Source organism: Molothrus ater, chromosome 12 (assembly GCF_012460135.2).
Source record: "Molothrus ater isolate BHLD 08-10-18 breed brown headed cowbird chromosome 12, BPBGC_Mater_1.1, whole genome shotgun sequence".
Lineage (NCBI taxonomy): Eukaryota > Metazoa > Chordata > Aves > Passeriformes > Icteridae > Molothrus > Molothrus ater.
The window spans coordinates 8,009,483-8,030,014 of NC_050489.2; the positions used below are offsets into that span (position 1 = coordinate 8,009,483).

Here is a 20,532-nt window from a genome sequence, read left to right on the forward strand (position 1 = left end):
GAAAACATTAATTTATTCCCAATGAATGCCAAATATTACTATTTTAATGCCCCTTCACTTCAGAATGTCAAGAATGCCCTTATCCATATTCTTGGTGTTCTGCCAGTAGATCTGGCAAAAGACTCTGATGTGCCTCTTTAATTCAGGGCCCTCTGCTGTGAAGACCTCCCACACAAAGTATTTATAAACCACAGTGTACCTCCTCCTTCTCCTCACAGAAAATAATCCCAGACATTCACGCTCTGCCTTTTAGATATTCCCAATTTCCGTGTCTGCAAAACCCCTCGTTGAGCTGGGAGTGTTTGAGTTTGGGTTGCAGGGATGCTCCTCAGAAAAAGGAGGAGGAATCTCCCTGCCAGTGCCTCCAGTCTGGCCCAGGGCTGTGTGCTCCAGGTCACTGCCCCAGCAAAGGGCGGCTCCGGCCTCTGGCTCCTGCTCTGCCCCTCAGCAATGCCCGGCAGCAAGCTCTGCCCTCTCTGATGCTGTCTCTGATTTTTAATGCAATACTTCTGAATCTTTTCTTTCTTCTTCTTTTTTTTTAATTTTTTTAATTTTGTTTTTTTAATTTTTATGTAAGAATATAATTTCTCATGCACCGATATCTGAAACTCCCGGCAATCAGAATTGTTCAAACAGCAGACTTCTGGCCGCACTTCTGATTTCAAGGAACTCGTATCAAAGGTAAATATATTACCACCAATTTCATGTGCCTGTCACACATAAGCCACCAGCAAACCAGAGCACGGTCCCTGAGCCGAGAGGCAGACGGAGCCTACCCGCAGCAGCAGCGAGGACACCGAGAAAGCACCGGGACGCCTCAGTCCGGAACCAGCGCTGCCCTCAGGCGGGGCCCGGCTCTGCCCGGGCGGGGCGGGCGAGGCGCGGGCCGGCGGCGCCACCTCCTGTCCCCTCCTGTCCCCTCCTGTCCCCTCCTGTCCCCTCCCGTCCCCGCCTGACACCCGGCCGGACGCCGCACAACCCCAACAGCTGGAGCGCCCGCCTTCGATTCACCTTCTTACTGAGAAGGGCGTGTGTTTCTGTATAAAACACGTGCAAACCAGCCTTTTATTTTGGATGAGTAGACTCTTAATATTTTGCTCAGTAAAGATTTATCTTAAAATTATCAATACTAAGACTCAATGCTTTGAATATCACATGCTCAATTAGCAACCAGGGAGAAAAATTATACTTGACTTTGGATTTGAATCACAGTGAAAAATGATAATAAAATAAAACTCAATTAATATATTTCAGAATTCTGATGTCTTTGGACTGTTGTTTCTGTTTAATTAAAAATATGTAATATTTTATTTCTCTTATGTACACTTAAAATATCATTCCTGAAACAGTTAAAAATACTCAAGTGGAGACTGAAAAGGGGATCCAGTGCATTCAAACCCAGTTTCTTCTTAAAAAAATGCTTCCTTTGAATTAGCCATTTAAAATTATATAATGCAATCTGACAGAACTTGGTGAGCCACGAGGCAGACAGGAAAAACTTGGGATTGTCATATGCACCTCAGCAGAGTTTGAACAGTGCAATGGAACCACACTCTAAACATAAATGCATACAATACATAGGTAAAAAATGTACAAATCTAAAATCCATCTGTTTTTTAAAAGTTATCATCTACACCATCTACTTGAGCACTGCAGTATTTCCACTGTGTGCACAGTTACATACCAACATATACAAAACTGGTAGATTTATGTACAAAATTGAGCACAAACAGTAGCAGTCAGGAAGGCTAGGAAGGCTAGTCTGAACACCATGAGTTACACTGTTGAAAGGCACTTGGGTTTCCATTCTGTGATAAAATAAACTGAACACAACAGAGAAACACCTGCTTATATAACCAGACTCCTCCAAATACCAGACAGATTAGGTCTCAGAATCTGCAAAGTCATTATTATTTTAAACTGTATTTGTGAAAATAACAGGTCTTATAAATGAATTATAGCAGAGCTACTCCTTTCCAATAAAACAGAGCCATCCAGAACATAATCCAGCCCCAGATTTAAAAATAGCACTTAATGCAGCTACACAGAATTCTAGCAGGAAAGGCATTCATATCAAACATAGCCTGCAAGCTTGCAAAACAGAAGGAAACACTGCCAGCATTAGAAAGACGTTGTGAGTCACTGTTTGTCATGGAACTTTCACAGGCACTCTCTCTCTGGTTCAGAAATGCTCTTCCAAAACACGAGCTACCCCAAAAAGGCACTGAGACAGGAAGGAAAACAGCAGCACTAGCACCGACTACTGGGACTCATCTGAACTTTGCTTGTTGACAACTGCAATGAAATTGTTTACATTACATGCTCTTAAGATGTAAGAGAAAACACTCCTTTTGACAGTAAACTATTGTATTTGTCACAGAAATCCTGCACTTGGCCCCACACCAGGAATCAGTCCCAGGACTTTACCCCTTTAAAGGGAGGGAGGGGAAATGCCAGGTCACTCACACGTAAGGGAAAGTCCCTGGTATTTTCCACTCCAAACGCTGCTTCTCGCTGAGTTTTTGCAGCAACCAAGGTTGAATAGCACGAGGCATGCTTCAGAAACAGACTTTGGAGAAAGAAACAGAGAAAGGAGAAAGAGAACCAATCTCTTGCTCTTGTGACAGGACTTGAGGCTTGAAGCTGAGTTGGGGGATTTAGGTTAGGTCAGGAAAGAGCTCTTCACCCAGAGGGTGCTTGGGCACTGAACAGCCTCCCCAGGGAAGTGGGCACAGCCCCAAGCCTGACAGAACTCGAGAAGTATTTGGACAATGCTCTCAGGCATGGGGTGGGAATGTTGAAGTGAGGGGGGCCAGGAGTTGAACTGGATGATCCTTGTGGGTCCCTTCTAAACTCCATGAAGCAATTCTCTATGAAATAAAGATTACAATATATTTATATCCCCACAATAGCACCTATAAAGTGGAAACAACATATGCAATCAGGGATATACCTAATGAAAAGAAGACAAGTTCTTCAAGGAGCATGTTCACACATGTACACAGGCCCCCCAGGCACTGTGAGGGAGCTGGTGATTATTCTCTTACTATTTATTAAAATTATACCAACTATAGTCAGTGAAACAGGCTTTAAGAACTTGCCTAAGTTTTTATGGGGTTAGAACTCAAAGATTACATAACACTTCACAGGTAAGAACTAGTTCTTGGCAAACATGTAATGGTCAGAAGGACTCTGCCCACCTGAATAGCAAATCTCCCACTCACTTATACAGAATAAAGAATAATTTAGATTTGTCTATTCGGATGCAGAAACATTAAAGGCCTCTCTTCATCACCACCTGTATTTTTGAGAAGCTGTAACTACCGCTCCTAAAACTTTTTTGTTCTTGCTGCAATTCTCTTTCAGGTTGCTTGTGTTCAGGGAAGAGCAAGACTGCCTTCTGTTTGACTTCACAAAATGTGAAAGGGCCATGCAAAAAAGTCTTTCAAACAGTCTTTCAAAACCCCCAATTCCTCAAGTATATTTCAGTTCTTTTGCATATAAACAAAGAGTGATTTCAGACCCCATGGAACTGGAGAGAAAGCCACTAATTCTTTAGGGTAAGGCTCAGTACATCAGAAGTTGAATGTAGGCTCTGGAGCCCAAGTTGTCTTTACAGCCTAATTAGATTTTACTCCCATGAATACTTGGCACCAGAGACTGGTTAAAAGGAAGGAGTAACAGACTTAAGTGTGTACAGAGATACAGACAATCTTAACTTTGCTCTGCTCTAGAAAGTGGTCCTATTGGTCAGCTTTTATAAATTATCTTCCTTTTTGCCCCTTACTTTTTGGGATAGATCCCAGAACAGATCTAAAGGGGTGGAGCTGACTACAGCTGTAGCTCTGCACAAAAAAGCCATTTCTATACAGACAGTGTCTCATTCTGTTAACATCACCCCTTCACACTTAGAACAGACAAAGAATCAGTGCAATTGTTAAAGATATTAAAACTATCCTGAAAGAATACTGATAGTCAAAAACAAGTGTAGATTTCAGAACACCTTCTCCTGATGAGAGCTGTGAATTTTCGCTTTCTCTTTTAACTACCACGCGTAGCACTCGCAGCCCGAAGGAGCAAATGGATTTTCTTGGATTTTCACGCCCTTCCCGGGGCTCCTCACGGACCCACAGCCGCCACCTGCTGGCAGCTGCTCCCATGCGCGGGTCTCCAAACGACCGGAATTCTGCCTTCCAGGAAAAGGGTTCTGTAAAAAACACTAACACCCTGCTCAAAAGGGAGTACTGCCACTGCTTTAACAAGCAATTCCAGTGAAGCAGAAGACTTTTTTTTTCCACAGAAAATATTACTAAAAATCTGTAGTAGCAGCAGTTTTTAATTTACCAAAACCTGGAATCTTTTAGCTACAGAACATACACAAAAATATCTTTGTTTATACAAATAAAATTAGGTTTTTAATATTCACAAAGTAACATAAAAGAGCGATATTTTTCTTCACATTGCTAATCATTAGTCAGAGCAGTTGTGATATAAAAGTTGTGGAAGCATTCAGTCAAGCACCATGGCAGACAGAGCATTAAGATCTCTCATGAATGGATGATTAGATAGTATTTGATCAATCTTCTGCCTTTGATCATAGTCAGGAAAAATTTTGATCAGGGCTTCTCTTAGCTGGGCTGTTTCTGAGGGAGATCTCTGTGGTGGAATTGCTGGACCAGGCTCTGTGTTTTCTTCCCATGGAAGCAATGGGGATGAACGATCATCATACACTCTGGCCCCAGGCTGTTGACTGCTACTGCTCACTTTGGGGAGGAAAGAGGGTGTCTCAGAAGAATATTGTCCACTGCTCTGTAAAGCCTTGTGTGTTGACCAGGAATCGCTGTGGAACAAAATAAAAATTTTAATTAATTAATTAAGCTAAAGGACATTCTAGCTGCAGTTCTCTCTGTACATGAGAGAGAAAAGACAAATGTGTATAACTTAAACATCCCTGCTGCTCAGCCAGTTACTGACTGGAATCAAATGACAAGCATTCTTTCAAAGTGAAACAAAACAGGGGGTATAACAGTTCTCAATATGAATCTGGCACAGCTAACATTAATATCACCCAGGAATAGCCTCAGTATGCTGTGAGTCCTTTACTTGTCAGATTACAGAAAATTTTATGAAGGTATAGATAAAAAGATACATTGAATACATGTACACTGACATGGAGCATGTGAAAATGCTGACAGACCAGTTCCAAGAGTGCTTCATGAGACTATTCCTCATGTACTTTTGCTCTGGACTGAGCTGTGCTCATATTTGGACCAGGCCTTGTTTCCCTTGTATGGTATCCTTAATAGGGCAAAGAAGTTGTTTTAGCAGTCTCAGGATTTGAATACTCTTAATTATTGCAATTTCATTTCAGACTTTAAAAAGTTTTGCTACTCTATGCACTGCTAGCACTACAAAATATAAAGGTCAGTCTACTTCAGATGCCAGCAGATACCAGAGAAATGTGAAGTGGAACTCATCTTACAGTCTAGTTTCCTGCCACCAAGGGAAACAGCACCTAAATTACAGAGCTCTATTTTAAAAGCATTTGGGTTATGCCACCTCCAGTTACTCAGTGTGGAAAGGTTTTCTAATTGCTGAAGATTCTGCCAGTTTCTGATCTTGTTCCTGGTGCCATTTATGCTTTCTGCATCATTTAAATCATGTAGAAAAGTCACAGGGAAGGAACAAAATTAACTCTTTTTTACTGGTAGCTTTTCTCTGTTCTTCCTGGTTGTCCCCCTTCCCCAGCCCAACCCCAAAACGAACACCCAAACATAGTTACAGTTCCAAATTTACAGATATGAAACCGAGCTCTTCTGTGGTCTTCTCAAAAGACTCCATTTCTACAATCAACACACTCACCTACCTCAGAACACTCTGTTTTCATTTTATTTCTCTCAGACACAGGCAGGTAAAACACAGTGTTCCAAGTAACATCTCAAAGGTTTTGTGCAAGAGCCTGAATACTCAGCATTTCCTTCTGGAGTTCTAGCACTGCACTTGCTTTTTTAATGTGAATACACTTATTTTCAAATCAGCTTGTAATCTATGGTATAACAATGTTCTACTTTCCTCAAATGTTTACAATAGATGAGATTCTTGCTTATTCTTTGTATTAATCCTTAAGAATAGCTTGCCTTTTCTACTGACAATTTTTAAGTTACCTCACTTGTTTTTAAAAGCCCTCTCACTACTTCCTCAGAATTCTTAGCATTTCTAATTCCTAAACTGGTGAAAGAAGAGAATATTATTTTCTTTTGAAAAAGAGCAAACTAATCCTCAAATCTTGGCAGTTCATGCAAAGCAAATTCATATTTTGAATACGTGCACATTTAAAAAGTACATTAATCTTAAACGAACAATTTCTGTTCATTAACATTTATAACTATTACTCAAATACAAACAGATTTAATAACAATGCCTCAAAAATTGTTTTGACAGCAGTAAAGTACCCTCAGCCATGAGGTGAAGTGTCTCCCTGTGACAGAAAACCTGAGTGTTTGTAGCACCTATTGTCCCACTATGAAGAAGTGACCAACCAAGGTGTCCTAGATAACATCAGAGTAATTAACACCACACACCCACATCTCTGGCACCTCTGGGTGCTGTTAACACACCCGTGCATTAAAGCCACCAGAGTCAAGTTTCAGAAGAAGCTTTTGTCATACTTATCTCAGTTCTCAGAGAAATCTCAGTAAGAGGCAAATGTCACCAGCAGTTTCTGAATGAACTGAAGTAACAGGAAAAATGTGTTTTGTTTTTTTTTTTTTTTTGTTAAACTGCTATGTGCTACAGTGTTCCTGCTTAATTTACTGTGCTTTACAGGTGTGTGAGTGAAGCAGGAGAACAGTTTATTTCAAAAGTGAAATAACTGTGTCAAATAAAAGTGAAAACAGTGTTTGTACCTAGAACAGCCTTCACTTCGAAGGAAGTCATCTAATCTGGGTCCATTTCTTCCCAAAGGATCATCAGGAACCATAAATATGTCACCAGCAAAAGTGTACTGGAGCAACCTGCAAGAGAGTTCTTTTAAATAACAAGGTATTTCACCCTTGTTGTCCTTCACCTTTGTAGCACAGGATGAATTTCCTTAGAGTAGACACCACATCAGGAGTCCCTGAAGACTAATTAGGTAAACCCAGCTAAGACACAATCAGCATTCCCTGTCAAAATAATTCCATGAGAGGTGTGAACTCTCCCTATTACACTGCAGAACACAGTTTCCCCCCCCCCCCCTTTTTTTTACAGCAACTGTTTTATGACTGAAGATTTGCAACAAGACTATGGTGGAATTTGCTAGGTGATCAGAGGTTTTTTGATTGTTCTAACTCCTTTTCCTTGCAAGGATCTTCAGTCACGTAGCTGAAATGCCTGTGTTAGCAGAAAGCCACACAACTAGCAAATATAGCATTAAATGCTTACAGTTAAGACACAAAACTTTTTTTCTGGAATCACTTTGGGACAGGTAGAAATCTGTATTAAAAAAACCCCAAACAAACCCAGTTCGAGTGAAATTTGTCTGCAAGGAGAAGATTTGGTACAGTGGAATTTCCCCAGAAGTAAAACTAATAGCAGATGTTAACATAAGCTCTTAAAAAACCACAGACTCAAGATGCCCACACCAAGCACTCTTGCTAAAGTTCTGTGGAAGAACAGAACCTGACTCAGGTAGAATTCACTCAAGAAATGATGTAAAAACCTACATGATTAGCCAGCATCAACTCCATGGTCTCACAGCTACATTGTGAGAATGCAGGGCAAGTTTTTAGTTCCTTATTTCATTAGAGCTATACTGACCCCAGCCACTGTAACAGATGTACCCTCAGAAAATGTCAGGGACACTGAGGGATTAGTGGGGAATTTTACTAACAGAAGATCACACCTCAGCAGTAAAATAACCTGATTAAATTGAAACTGGAAAAAAAATCCCAAACACCCAAACGCAACAAACAAGAAGAAACAAGCAGAAACAAGTCCACAAGATGAAGTAGGGAATATTTGATAACTAAGTGAACTCATCTGAACCCAAAGAAAAACACTTGCAGGGAAATGGCTGCATGGATATGCTACAAGTGTTCATTCTGTTTAGCTGTGACAATCTGTCCCACTTGAGTAAAGAGTGATTGATTCTGAATAATTAAAAGTGACACTATATCCTCATCAGCTATGATGTCTCCTTGAAAAAAATGAGCTTTCAGACAAGAGAGGCTGTGAAAGTGGACTGCTCAAACAAGATCCAACACTGACCTTCAGAAGTGACACACGTGCTGTTACACCAAACTCCTGCTTATGAGAACAATTAACACTCATACATGACAGAATATATGAATAACAAGGATATTAGACTACTCAACACATGACTGTAAGGCCATGAATCACCACAGTGAGTCACAGAGTACTTTATTTGGATCTACCAGAATTGCATGACAGATTAATTAAAGATAACAAAATCCCACATGTAGGTAGAATGCATACAACTGCAAGGACAGACATCCTTTTAAGACTTCACAGAAATTCAGTAATTACCTTTTTTGAATAATTTCTCTCCAGGCAAATGATTCTGTCACAAATTCTCTGAAGTTATCATTAGTCACAATAACACCTCCAGTTTTAGCAGCAAGGTGTAACAAAAATCTGTAAAATTAATTTCAATGATTACTAAGATAGTTTTTGCTGAGAACAATCCAAAGACTTAAAAAACGAAACATTTCATCATCCCAAAGTAATCTATTTGCATGAAAACAAGCACCCTGATTACCAGGAAATGACTCTGTTTTTACCCACATTAAACTCACAACGTTTTGGGTAGCATGCACTTATTTAGTGCAGCAGAGTCTTCATGGGATGTTTTCTTCCCCATTCAAAATCCAAACAAACAAACCCACACAAGCAAAAGCCCTCAAACCCCATGACCTAAATATTTGCACAGGTAAATGGCATGCTTTATGCAGTACAGTATTTATTACACAATCCAACACAAACTCATTGACATACACTTTTTTGCTTAGCATTAATGTCTGTGTTCTGCAAGTCAGTGTTCTGCATGTTAGTGGTTTGCTCTGTCAACACTTTTTAAAAACTCTTTTGTTAAACAATGACAACGCAACTACTGATTTATTAAGAAAAAAATGTTTGCTATCTTTTATAATGTCTCTGAAAATACATTTTTTGCCATTTGAATCAATTTTATCCACAAGATAATGGATGGTGTCCTTTTAAAGAAAAGTGCATGCTTTTAACAAAAGTGCAAATATTTTATTATACCACTTATTTCCACAGTAATCTCAACTACACTGCCAGAGCATTTCTTATGAAAGGCTGGGTATAAATAAACCATTAATGAAGTACTAGGAAACTCCCACAGACTCCTAAAGCTTACTGTGTCTTGTTCACTGACAGATGATCCCCACATTTTAAAGCTGATCTTTGCTGGTCAAATTAACTTGGAGGTTCACTGGCTTATGCATTGTTACAAATACAGTGCTCCAAAGACACAGCAAGGTCTGTGTGCCAACATGGCATTAAGAAAAAAACGGAGCTAAATACTCTCTGATCAGCAGCTGATTTATGCCCCAAGAATAAAAGGCAGTTCAGGGATAGAATGATGACCAGGAAAGCATAAAAACATTACTGGAGGATTAATTTCTTCAGACAGCTTTTTTTTTTTTAATTGCCATGAAAATTTGTAGTTCTCCACGACGTTCTGAATACATGATATTGTTTCCTACAACAGTGAAATAATGTAACAGATGTAAAACTCAGTCTTAAGTTGGATGCATAGCTCTGTCTAGAAAGGTCGCAGAACAAGCTAACAGAACTGCTCATGAAATATTGAGCTTTTACAACCATTAGTCAGATGTTCAAAAAGACTTTAAAACTACATATATTCTGTACCTGTCATCATGAGCAGCAATTCTTGCTCCTAAAACCATCCTTGCAGGGGTTAAAGACAATATTCCAACATCCTCGAGCTGCGTTAAGAAATTCTGCTCTGTTAAAACAGGATTTGACAATTAGTCTGAGATAAAATTACCAGAGAGAAGATAGGCTATTTTTGTACCAATTAAGCTAGAGAAATGTTATTGATAGGTGAAGAATTGCTCATATAAAAAATGGAGAAGAGGAGGTCAACACTAGAAATTAAAGAGCAAACAAAAACCAACCCAAAAAGGCCTCCACTGATGGCACCCCTGCTAGCCTAAAGAGCATTACAGGGTCTCTCACACTGAGTATGGAAACCCAATTACTCATGCTGAGCAGCCAGACTGCTCCTGCTCAACATTTGATGAAACATTCCTTCTGCATTTATTCTTCACAGAAGTCCCAAAGAAAAAGTCTGCTTTAATTAAGCAAACATTAGGAAATGTGCCTCACCTGTAATGGAAGGGTCACGTCTTGTTCTCCACTGTGGAACAAACACAGTAATATTTCTGTGGCCACGTTTCCAAAAGTAATCAACAGCTATTGCAATTCCTCGACAGGAGAAGAATTTCCTCAGACCATGACTGAGGGTGAAACAAAAAAAGGGAGATTAAATTCACTAGGGTTTTACTACCAGGAAAACAAAGAAAATGGAGCAAAACCTTGCTAAGTGAAACTGAAAGTCCCACATAGAGCCTCAGGAAAAGAAAAGGCAGATGTGTGTTAAAGATAAGCAATCTTCTAAATGGAAAGAGCTCTTCAGCAGAAGAAGAGAACAGATACATCACTTTGCAACTTCACAGCTCAGTCTCCTTTCAGTTTCCTGGGCACAACAACAATGGAGTAATCAGAAGCAGGTTTAGCTTTAAAAAAGAGGCCCATAGTGATGGTTTCTGAACTCTACTGAGTATAGATTAAAACTGTAATAATACAATATTGTAGTAGTTCCAAATACAGTCCTACTACAAAATAGAACACCTTCGGTTCAACTGATTACCAAGGATTACATCTGAACAGCTCTCTGATAACCACTAGGGCCTACTCTCTCTTCATTTCAACAGTCTGAACAATTGTTCTGAAGCAAAATAATGAAATTTCTTTGGAGAAATATTTTCAAAACATTGTATTTTGGCATTAATCTTTTTTTCTCAATTTAAAAATATAAGATATACATTATCCATTTTTACAACTCCCTTAAGTGACTTTCCAAAAAAACAGCAACTGCCTAAAATGAGGGGACACAAAGATTGGAATTGATGACCTTGTGAGGCCCTTCCCAGCTGGAATTAACCCAGTGACCCTATTTGCCTGTTTAACACATGGCACAATTAACTGTCTAATCAGGCTCCAGCATTTCCATAGAGGCTACACTTAGACAAAACAAAGATATGATTGCCTAGAAAAGACACACTGATTGAGCACTGATGGCATGAACAGCCAAAGCATTTCTTGCAAAATAGCGTATAATCTATGTTTTGAATTAGATGTCAAATCACTACGAAGTACTTTTAACAATAAGTGAGCAAGGGGTATTCCTTTCTTAAACCAGTCTCCCAAATAATAATTTTAATAGTCTCCCAATAGGCAAGTGCTTATTATTAACCCTAATAGTAAGCCCTGTCAGTTTTGAACAGAATCCTATCTTTAAACCCTAATTTAACCTACCAAGAAATCTTCCCAACATAATGGTCATTAAAGGATTTCCATGGAAATATTTTACAGTGAAACTCAGCCTTTAGTAGCATTCATTTATCCTTTTCCAGTTTTGTAAATTCTGTAAAAAATATGCTTATCAAAATGTAAATCTATAAAGGTTCTCTGAATTTGGAGACAAATTCTATATGTAGAAAGGCAGAAAATGAATAAGCCATATCTGAAATACAAAAGGCAAAAAAATCTAACTCCTCTAATTTCCAGAGGAAAAAAAAATACTATGCCACACTTGCCCTTAATAAAATTAAGCATTCTTTGTGTCAAGAACAGTCAAAAACACAAGGCAATTTTCATAGAAGAGTTACTTTTTGTATACCTTCTGGGACATAAGCTTTAAATGCAGTTATCATACCAATAATTTAAGTTAGGCATCCTATTCAATAAATTGCAAAACTCTGTTAAGTATTTTCAATGAATTAATGGTTCTCAACTAGACTTCAAGAAATGCAGAGGTCTCAATATTCATGTCAAAATTTATGCTTTCTCTGCTTGTTCATCCTCCTGTTTAAGAGCTCCAACCTGGCTGAACTACAGTGTACTGGCTTTTAAGTGTTTAGAAGCTTAGAGAACGAGCTCCCAATTTGTCCTGAATGACCACAAAATTCTGCTCTGCTACAACTTAAAATAGCATGCAAATAGAAGCAACTTCATCAAACAACATGTAGAATTAATGTAAGCTATAATATGAAAAATATGTCACTGCTAAACTAAATTAAATTAGAAGTGTTTTAACTGAGTTAGATAAACATCTGAAGGGACAGCAAATCACCACAGCAAGATGGTCTTTTCAAGATATCCATCTCAAAGACTGCATCTGTTCTCCAAATGCCATTGCAAATACTGCCTTTGCCTGTCCCAGTTCTTTAAAATCCTGTCAAGACCCTACAAAGGTATTTTCTAAATTAAACAAAAGATGATCACAAGCAGCAAAGAGCCGGTTGCCTTCTGGGTCATGTAACACTTTCCCTTTGGTTTGCGACTAAAGTAAACACTGTCACAAATGAGTGGTTTGGATACTTAAAGAAACACTGTCAAAGGTATTGCCAAAGCCAAGGTTTGATATGAATTTGTGAAAATATGGCTTCACACAGTTTGGAGGCAACATTCACTCTTGTGAACTTGTGAAGAGTAAGTTCATTATTTACTGCAGAGATTAAGGCATACACAGATCAAATTAGAATCAGTTTGCACGGATTTACACAGAAGCCAGGAATGCAGAAGGAGGTGAGGGTGCAAAGCATATATGGATGCCAAGATAAGGGGGCAAAAGGGTTTAGCAGCACTTAATCATGGAGCACTTTGACATTGACAAAGCAATTCCATAGGGCTGGCTGTAGCTGTAACAATGACTTAATGGTAGATTTGAGGCAGTACCATTCATACCATGATCAGTACACACACACACGGGTACACAATGTGAACACCTAATTCCCTGTGCTAAAGGAACTCGTCAACAAATTCCACTCAGCGTCAGTGAAATGCTCCCAGCAAGTCCCTTTGCATTTCCCAACATGCAAGGGTCACACCTCAGGGAGTGTGGGAGCTTTGACACCAGGAACAGTCCTCTGAGTATGACAAAGGTGAGGATTTGGGAGCTCTGAGCAGTGTCCCACTCCAGGGAGGTGCTGGCACAGCTGCTGAGCCCCAGGAGAGCTCACAGGGCCTCACTCAGCACTGCTGGCTACAGGGCCACAGGATGACTGACTTTGGCCAGCAGGAAGGGTCCCCCTGGCCACAACCCAACCCAGTAACTCCTGGGCTTTCTTCCCCAAAGAGTAGGAACAATGGTGCCCCTCCTTGGGCTATGATTCAGGTAAAAAGTTTACCAAGGCTTCAAAGGACAATTCCTTACCCTTTGTTTCCCACCTTGTTTGGGCACCTGATGTTTCTGATTGGATGCACCACCACAAATACATAGTATTTACAAACTATTCTAGGAAGATATAATTCCATTCAATTATTCTTTCATTCTGAGCTTTTTCCACATTTTAATAGAATGTAAATGATCCAACAACTGGATATTGCAGTCTGCCCTCAAAAGGCCTGTTTTCAGCATACAAAACAGGTAATTAAAAAAAATACTTGTTAGCAGCTAGGGTAAACTCTGGGCATTCTCTTACTCCACAGACACCCTGAGAATGTGATAACAACAGATCAAGGTGCTGCATGTGTCAAAAGAAAATATTCTACAGGTTTTGCAGCTTTCTAGACTTCTGAGGCAAGCACTGATTCAGGAACACATACAGCATTAGTCTAAGCATGTGGGTGATGCATTAATACCCACATCCCCATCAAAAAAGGGGGCCAAAAGAACCCTGAACCAGCACAGGCATGGAAGTAGTTCTCAAGGTACGGAGAAGTAAAACTGAGAACAATTCAAAGCAATTTTGCAAACAACTCTTCACTTTATGAAATGCAAGAAACGAGTGAGGCTTTAGCCAGAGGGAAGCTGCAGAATACCTCCACGATCAAACCAACAGGCCCCCAAGCATTGATTATTTAGTAGGACATTTGAATATCTCAATGGTTCTGCTGTTTTGAGGCAGCTCTGTCCTTTATGTCTCATAACCAGTTTTCATTTGGTTGGGTAGAAGGCTCCAGGTGTTATATATAACCTTTTTGGGGACTCTATGTCAATAGCACCCAGCTACTATGCCCTACTCCAGTGTGGGGTGTGTGCAGCCAATCCACTGGGGCGCATTAAGGAAATATTGGCACCCCAGTAATGCACATTCATCGTTGGTAAATATGCATACATACATTTGCAAAGCATAACAGGATCCAAGCACTAATATGCATTGCTGTTGGATGAGAAATATGTCACGATTAGATGAAAACCTCCACTTTGGACTACAAGATGTTAAGAGCACAAAAAATTCCCCCAAACCACTTAAGTCAACAATAATTTAACCTCGTTGTTAGGCACTGGCAAAGAAAATTAAACTTCATGCATAACACTGATTGCAACAGAGCAAAGCTTGCCCTGAGATTACTTCTGACTGAAGTGTTACATTGAGCTGAACACTGGTGATTCAAATCAGGTTACTTTGAAAAGGCACAACTGTGTACACGCACACAAAAACCTAGCTAGCAAAACCTTAACACATGCCACTGCAACCTTTTAGCCCCCATTTCATCTGAAAGTTCAGTGAACTGTTAATAAAAGGATAGCTGAAAAGAACAATACTTACGAAATTGCAACATTGCTTCCATCAATAATTATATGTTTTAAATATGGTTTTCCAGGTTCATTTATCAACTCCAGTTTGTATGGCTTCTTCAGAGAGTCCAAAAATCTTTGAACTCCAGTAACTGAATGATCTGGATGTGGTCCCATTGTGTCTCTGTCTGGATTTGAAGGGTGTTTTTGTGAAGACAGTAACCGGTCTGGGACAGGATTGTCACAATGTGAGGTTTGGGAAAGGCGCTGGTGGAGAGGCCTTGCTTGGGAAGAGCTGCAGTGTCCCAGCTGCTCCTCAGAACCAGGCTGGCTGTTCTGTACAGTTGAGGGCCCTGCAGATTTTTGCTGAAACGCACTTTTACTCTTATTTGAGATATGCTGCACATCCGAGCTCCCTCTGGCTACAAAGCCAACATCTTTTAGAGCTCCAGCATGCACCGTGCTGGAAGTCACCCCATCATCAGTTTCTATACTGCTTAACCTTGAGTTGTGATTCTTACCAGGGCCACAAACATCTCTCTGTTTATAGCACAGAACTGAATTTTTGCTGGGAGGGAAAGAAGATTTGCATACCAATCTATGCATTTTATCTTCTGCACCAACTTGTGTGTCTGGAGCACCTCTTACTTGGTGATATTCATTTTTTGTCTCCTTAGAAGTATGACTGGATTTAAGTGGACTTTTATTCCCAGAAATGCCTTTGTCTTCTAGCTTTTGTGAATTATTTACATTATTTCCTAAAGGAAGATTGAGAGTTCTAGGCTTTTGAGACGACTGTTCATGTTCTTTTTTAAACTTCAAATTTTCCTTTTCAATTTCTTCTAGCAATAGTAATGGCTCCGCAGATTGTCCTAGGATACCGATAACCTTTTCTACAATATTTTGGGAATATCCCATTGTTCTGAAAAAGTTCACAAGAATCTTATATTCCATTTCCTCAGATAGAGCATCACCTTCTTTAAGGCAGTAAGTAGGACCATCTGATTCAATGCAGCTATCCAAAACCAGATCAATAACTGCATCAGGGTCTGAAGGATTCTTGTGTAAAGCAGATTTCACTTGTGGATCATTTTCCAAAGAGAAATGCTTTTTAGGGAGCCTTACCTCCTCATCAGAGGATCTTCTTTTACATGACTGCCTCTCTTTAAAGGCCACTGCCTCTAACAGAGGGTCCTTTATGGGAACAAATCTTGTTTCAGAAGCATCAGAAAACACAGTGTCCATTTGCTTTGTAAGCTCAGTTACAGGTGTGTCAGCATTGTTTCTTGCTTCCTCCCCACCTGCCCTTTCTTCTGTGTTTGCAGAAATGACTTCGGAGGTGCTGTTCTGTCCAAGTTGCTGTGAGTTTTCAGAGCCTGTGAGATCTATGATATCAGTCTTCCCTTCAGAAACAGCAGTTTGGGTGAGAGCTAGGAGCTCTCTTTTTAGTGCACTAGGCAAAATCAGTAAATCCATTGTATACTTATCTGCATGTGCTTCCACAAATTGTCTGAACTGCTTTTTAATCTCTGATTCATTGTCATTTAATAAACTTTCATTATTCTCAAAAAGCTTCACAAACTGCTGCACATGACTTTGAGCCATAACAACAGCTTCTGCACCCCCCTTAATACTGAGCAATCCCATTTCCAGCACTGTTACATCAGCACAGGTATCCTGAACAAGGCTGTTGAGAAACAGGCTCTGTGCACCAACGAAGATGCAGTGCATGTCCTTTGGGTAGTACTCCTTTATTTCCAGCTCAGGTTCACACAGTCCCTTGATGTACTCCTAAGAGGAGAAAGAGAGTAGAGTGAATAGTTGTGAAATCCCAATATATCCAGTTAGTTTTTACTAGGTCAGTAATGGACAGAAACATTAGAAAATAAAGCAAACTTAGCATAAGTCATGTCAGAAAGTAAACACTACCAGTAAACAGGACAATAGAAATAAAACACCAATATCTAAAATGATTTTTAAATAGATGTCACAGAAAGCTTTTATATTCTCTTGTTTATACCTGATAGTAACAGGTAACTTAATTTGTAGATCAAACAGTTTAAAAGACTGTCAGAAGAGATTTACTTTCCTATACCTATTCTTTGGTCAAAGAGAACTCTTCGGAATAAATGCCTTTCACTAGAGTTCTACCTAGTCCATAAACCTGAACTTCTAAAAAGTTTTAAAGTACATTTCTAAGGCTTATCATGCAAGCAGCCACCAGGCTCCAGATACTTCTGTGTTCCTGAAGTTCCAGATTTTCAAACACACACACAAAAAAAACCCCAAAACCCCCACCAACCCAATACTATTTCTGCTACCTGTAAGCTACTACAGGTAAATTGGTAAATTCACTATACTACCTTGTTTTAAATGTGTCAAGAGTTCAAAACTCTGTGAATCCAGTATACTATTTATTCTTTCAGATAGCATTATTTTTCCCAAACTGCCTCCTTCTGTGCTTAAAATTCTTTAATGTAGTGAAACCAGCTTCTAAGCTGCAGTCATTGTATTTGCAGAATCCCAAGTATATCACGTATATTTACTCTCAAACATTAATTTTTTTAAATGGAGCTGAGAACCAACACAAGGTAATGAATAATGTAACCCATTTCCTATCTCCTCGAGTTACATCATCACGGGTACCAAGGCAGGCTGCCTCAGGAACGTATCAGCACAAAGTGCTTCCGCAGCAAAACCCACAGGGTTACTCTCCACGCCCTACATGACTGCTTATGCAGAGCAACAAGATAACATAATTGGTGAAAAGGCTACTCTAAATCTAGGAACTTTTGTTTTTAACTAAGTAGCAATGGAGAACGTATACATTATCCGCGACTGATAAATTATAACACAAATTGCTACCACCAAACATTTCAGTGGAAGACAAGCAATTGCACTTTCTATACAAGAATCGCTCCAGACGGTGTCTGAAAACTGTTCTACCTATAAGAGAAATCAAGTTCTCATACTTTAAAGTATTAAGAGTAGAAAACATTTTTTTTTATCTTGTTAGGAAAAGCAGCAATTAGAAAGCGGAAATCTTGTGCTATTTATTTCTTGTGATTTAATTTCCTGGAAAAAAGGGAAGTTGCGCTGCAGATGCCTGGAGAAGAGCAGCTACCTCTAACAGTTTCTGGATTCTCTGAGCCCAGGCAAATTGATTTAGTGTAAATTTCAGAGTCAAAAATTCAACCCCCTATATAGTCATAGTATTTTCCTTACAGTTCATTGTAAGGAAGTGCATTACACGTAGAGGAACACGTGCATGACACAGGTAAGGAATCAAGTTTTTGTCTGAAATCAGTCACAAAACACGTGCTCCGAATATATCCGTCCAACGCCCATACATCGAGAGTTTGGGCTGGAAAGGGACCTTCAGCCTAGCTACTGCTCACACCAAACTTCTCATCACATGATTCAACAGCTGTACTTGCCAGGCTTATTATGAGTAATATCAATTTCAGCATCACTGCTGAGAAACTCCCCCCAAAGCTTAGTTGTGCAAGACATTTAACACGCCTGAAGACACTCCACAGCAACTGCTGCCCCCTCTGAGACAAACCTGCACAGACAGTTCTCTTAACTCATCACAGCTGGGCTGAAAAGAGAACTATCTGCTCCAGCCTGGTGAAACTGAAGGTCTGACAACTTTTATACGAAGGAAATAATAGCTGCGTTAAGCTTTATTGAGAGCTTTGCCAACGAGCTACTAAATGCCACAGAATAAGTGAAGTCCGTAAGGCAAAACATGGCAACGCCCAAACAACTCCGGGAGGAAAAAGGAAAGCGAAACATTTTAATCTCGCTTTAAAACAAAGCTCGGCTCATCCCCAGCGGTGCTCCCCCTCAGCTGCGGGCCGGGCTATTTCATAACGCTGTGCCCGTGAACTTCGCTCTTCCCAGCTGAGTTGTTTCGCTTTATTCCCTGCGCTTGTGTCAACACAGCGGGAGACTCCCTGGCACCGGGCACACACCCACCTGCCAAAGCAGTGCTGTTTCTGTTTCCTCCTGGGGCACTCGGCTTTTCCCCACCCTTTCTTCCTCCAACCCGCGGTCCCGGCCGTGCCGGTCCGGCGGGCCCCTCCGCACGCCAGCCCCGCTGCCCCGGGCCCCAGCGCCCCGCTGCCCCCGTACCTTGGCGCTGCTCACGGCCTTCGTGCAGCCCGCCAGCTGCACCCAGATCCTGGCGCTGGCGTTGGGCGGCTGCAGCGCGGGCCGCCAGTCCCCCTGCGCCCCCAGCACGGCCAGCCGCACCTCGAACAAGCCCTCGATGCGGTCCTGGCTGCGCTCCAGGAGGCGGCTCTTCTCGGCGGGGACGGTGAACTCATCCACCCTGGGCTCCGGCGCGGAGCCGTGCGGTGTCCGGCGAGCCGCCATCAGCGCGGGGCGCACAATCCCATCGCTCCGGGAACAGCGACACCGGGAAACGCCGCACCGACCGCCCGCGTCATCGGCCCGCGACGGCGCCGGGCAGCGCCCGCCCGCAGCCGCGCCGCCATGGTTAGCACCGGCGGCCTGGCCCCGCCTAGCCCCGCCCCGGCTCGCCCCGCCCCCCCGCGCTGTAGGCGGGGCCGGGCCGCCCCCTGAGGGCCGCGGGGCGGGGCCACGGTGGGTCAGGATGCCCGCCCCGGCCGGGCAGGGCTGTCCCGGGGCGCACGGCACAGCACCGCGCCCAGGCCGTGCTGAGGCTGGCCGGGCAGGGCCGTCCCGGGGCACACGGCACAGCACCGCGCCTAGGCCGTGCTGTCCCGGGGCACACGGCACAGCACCGCGCCCAGGCCGTGCTGTCCCGGGGCATGGGCACAGCACTGCTCCCAGGCCGTGCTGAGGCTGGCCGGGCAGGGCCGTCCCGGGGCACACGGCACAGCACCGCGCCTAGGCCGTGCTGTCCCGGGGCACACGGCACAGCACCGCGGCCAGGCCTGCCCGGGGAACCTGCACACTGCACAGCCCGTCTGGGCAACTGTTCCAGTGCGCAGCCGCTGCACAGGAAAGAAATTCTTCCTCATATTTAGGTAGAACTTCCTGTGCATCAGTTTCACCACCGAACAGAGCCTGGTCCGTCCTCCTGGCACTCCCTCTATAGATAGACACATTAATGAGGTCCCCTCTCAGTCGTCTCTTCACGAGGCTGAACAGCCCTTCCCCGTAAGAGAGATGCTCCAGTCCCTTGTCCAGCTTTGTCACCCTCCGCAGGACCCGCTCCAGAAGCTGCATTGCTTTCGGCCTCCATTCTCTGCCGCTGAGGAGCCCGGAACTGCACAGAGCCCTCACGGCCTCCTGTCCCCGCCTCCGGGCACTCTCTCCCCGCCTCCCGGTCGTTCCCCGCCCCTCGACTGCTCTCCTCCCTGTCTGTGTGTCCCGGGAGAACGTGAGCGCTCCCCGCAGCCCTTATCGCCCTTATCGCCCTTATCGCCCTTATCGCCCTTATCGCCCTTATCGCCCTTATCGCCCTTATCGCCCTTATCGCCTGGCACAGCCCCACGGAGGGGCCGCTCCCCGCCCCGCGGCCACAGCCAGAGGCTCCCGCTCGCCTGGCGGGGAAACCTTGGTGTAACACACTCTTGGCACTGGCGGCTCTGGTATTGCCTACTTGGATTTCATTTAAAAATAAATGCGAGCTTTATCCCTTCTAATGGCAGGGGACAAATCTTTAGCTCGGAAAATATAGAGAACACATTTTATCTTAGCGCCCCTCACCCCATCCCCAAGGCGTAAAGAGACGTGAAGGATAA

The 20,532-nt window shown here is 42.3% G+C and overlaps 1 protein-coding gene across 1 annotated transcript; it reads right to left on the reverse strand.

Moving 5' to 3' along the window:
• Positions 1–1,262: 1,262 nt before the first annotated feature.
• N4BP1 (NEDD4 binding protein 1) lies at positions 1,263–19,488 on the reverse strand. The gene is made up of 7 exons (XM_036390375.2): positions 18,932–19,488; positions 14,826–16,585; positions 10,375–10,505; positions 9,895–9,991; positions 8,527–8,634; positions 6,906–7,013; positions 1,263–4,840 (listed from the first exon to the last, which is right to left on the reverse strand). The coding sequence occupies exons 1-7, from the start codon at positions 19,172–19,174 to the stop codon at positions 4,510–4,512; spliced, it is 2,778 nt and encodes a 925-aa protein (XP_036246268.1). The 5' UTR covers positions 19,175–19,488; the 3' UTR covers positions 1,263–4,509.
• Between the last annotated feature and the right edge of the window lie 1,044 nt (positions 19,489–20,532).

Excerpts from the sequence above, each read along its gene's own strand:
- N4BP1 (XM_036390375.2), bottom strand. The coding sequence starts at position 19,174 with ATGGCGGCTCGCCGGACACCGCACGGCTCCGCGCCGGAGCCCAGGGTG. Across the intron at positions 10,506-14,825 it reads GGAAGCAATGTTGCAATTTC|TCATGGTCTGAGGAAATTCT; the intron begins GTAAGTATTGTT and ends TTTCACCCTCAG. Across the intron at positions 4,841-6,905 it reads CGAAGTGAAGGCTGTTCTAG|CGATTCCTGGTCAACACACA; the intron begins GTACAAACACTG and ends TTTGTTCCACAG.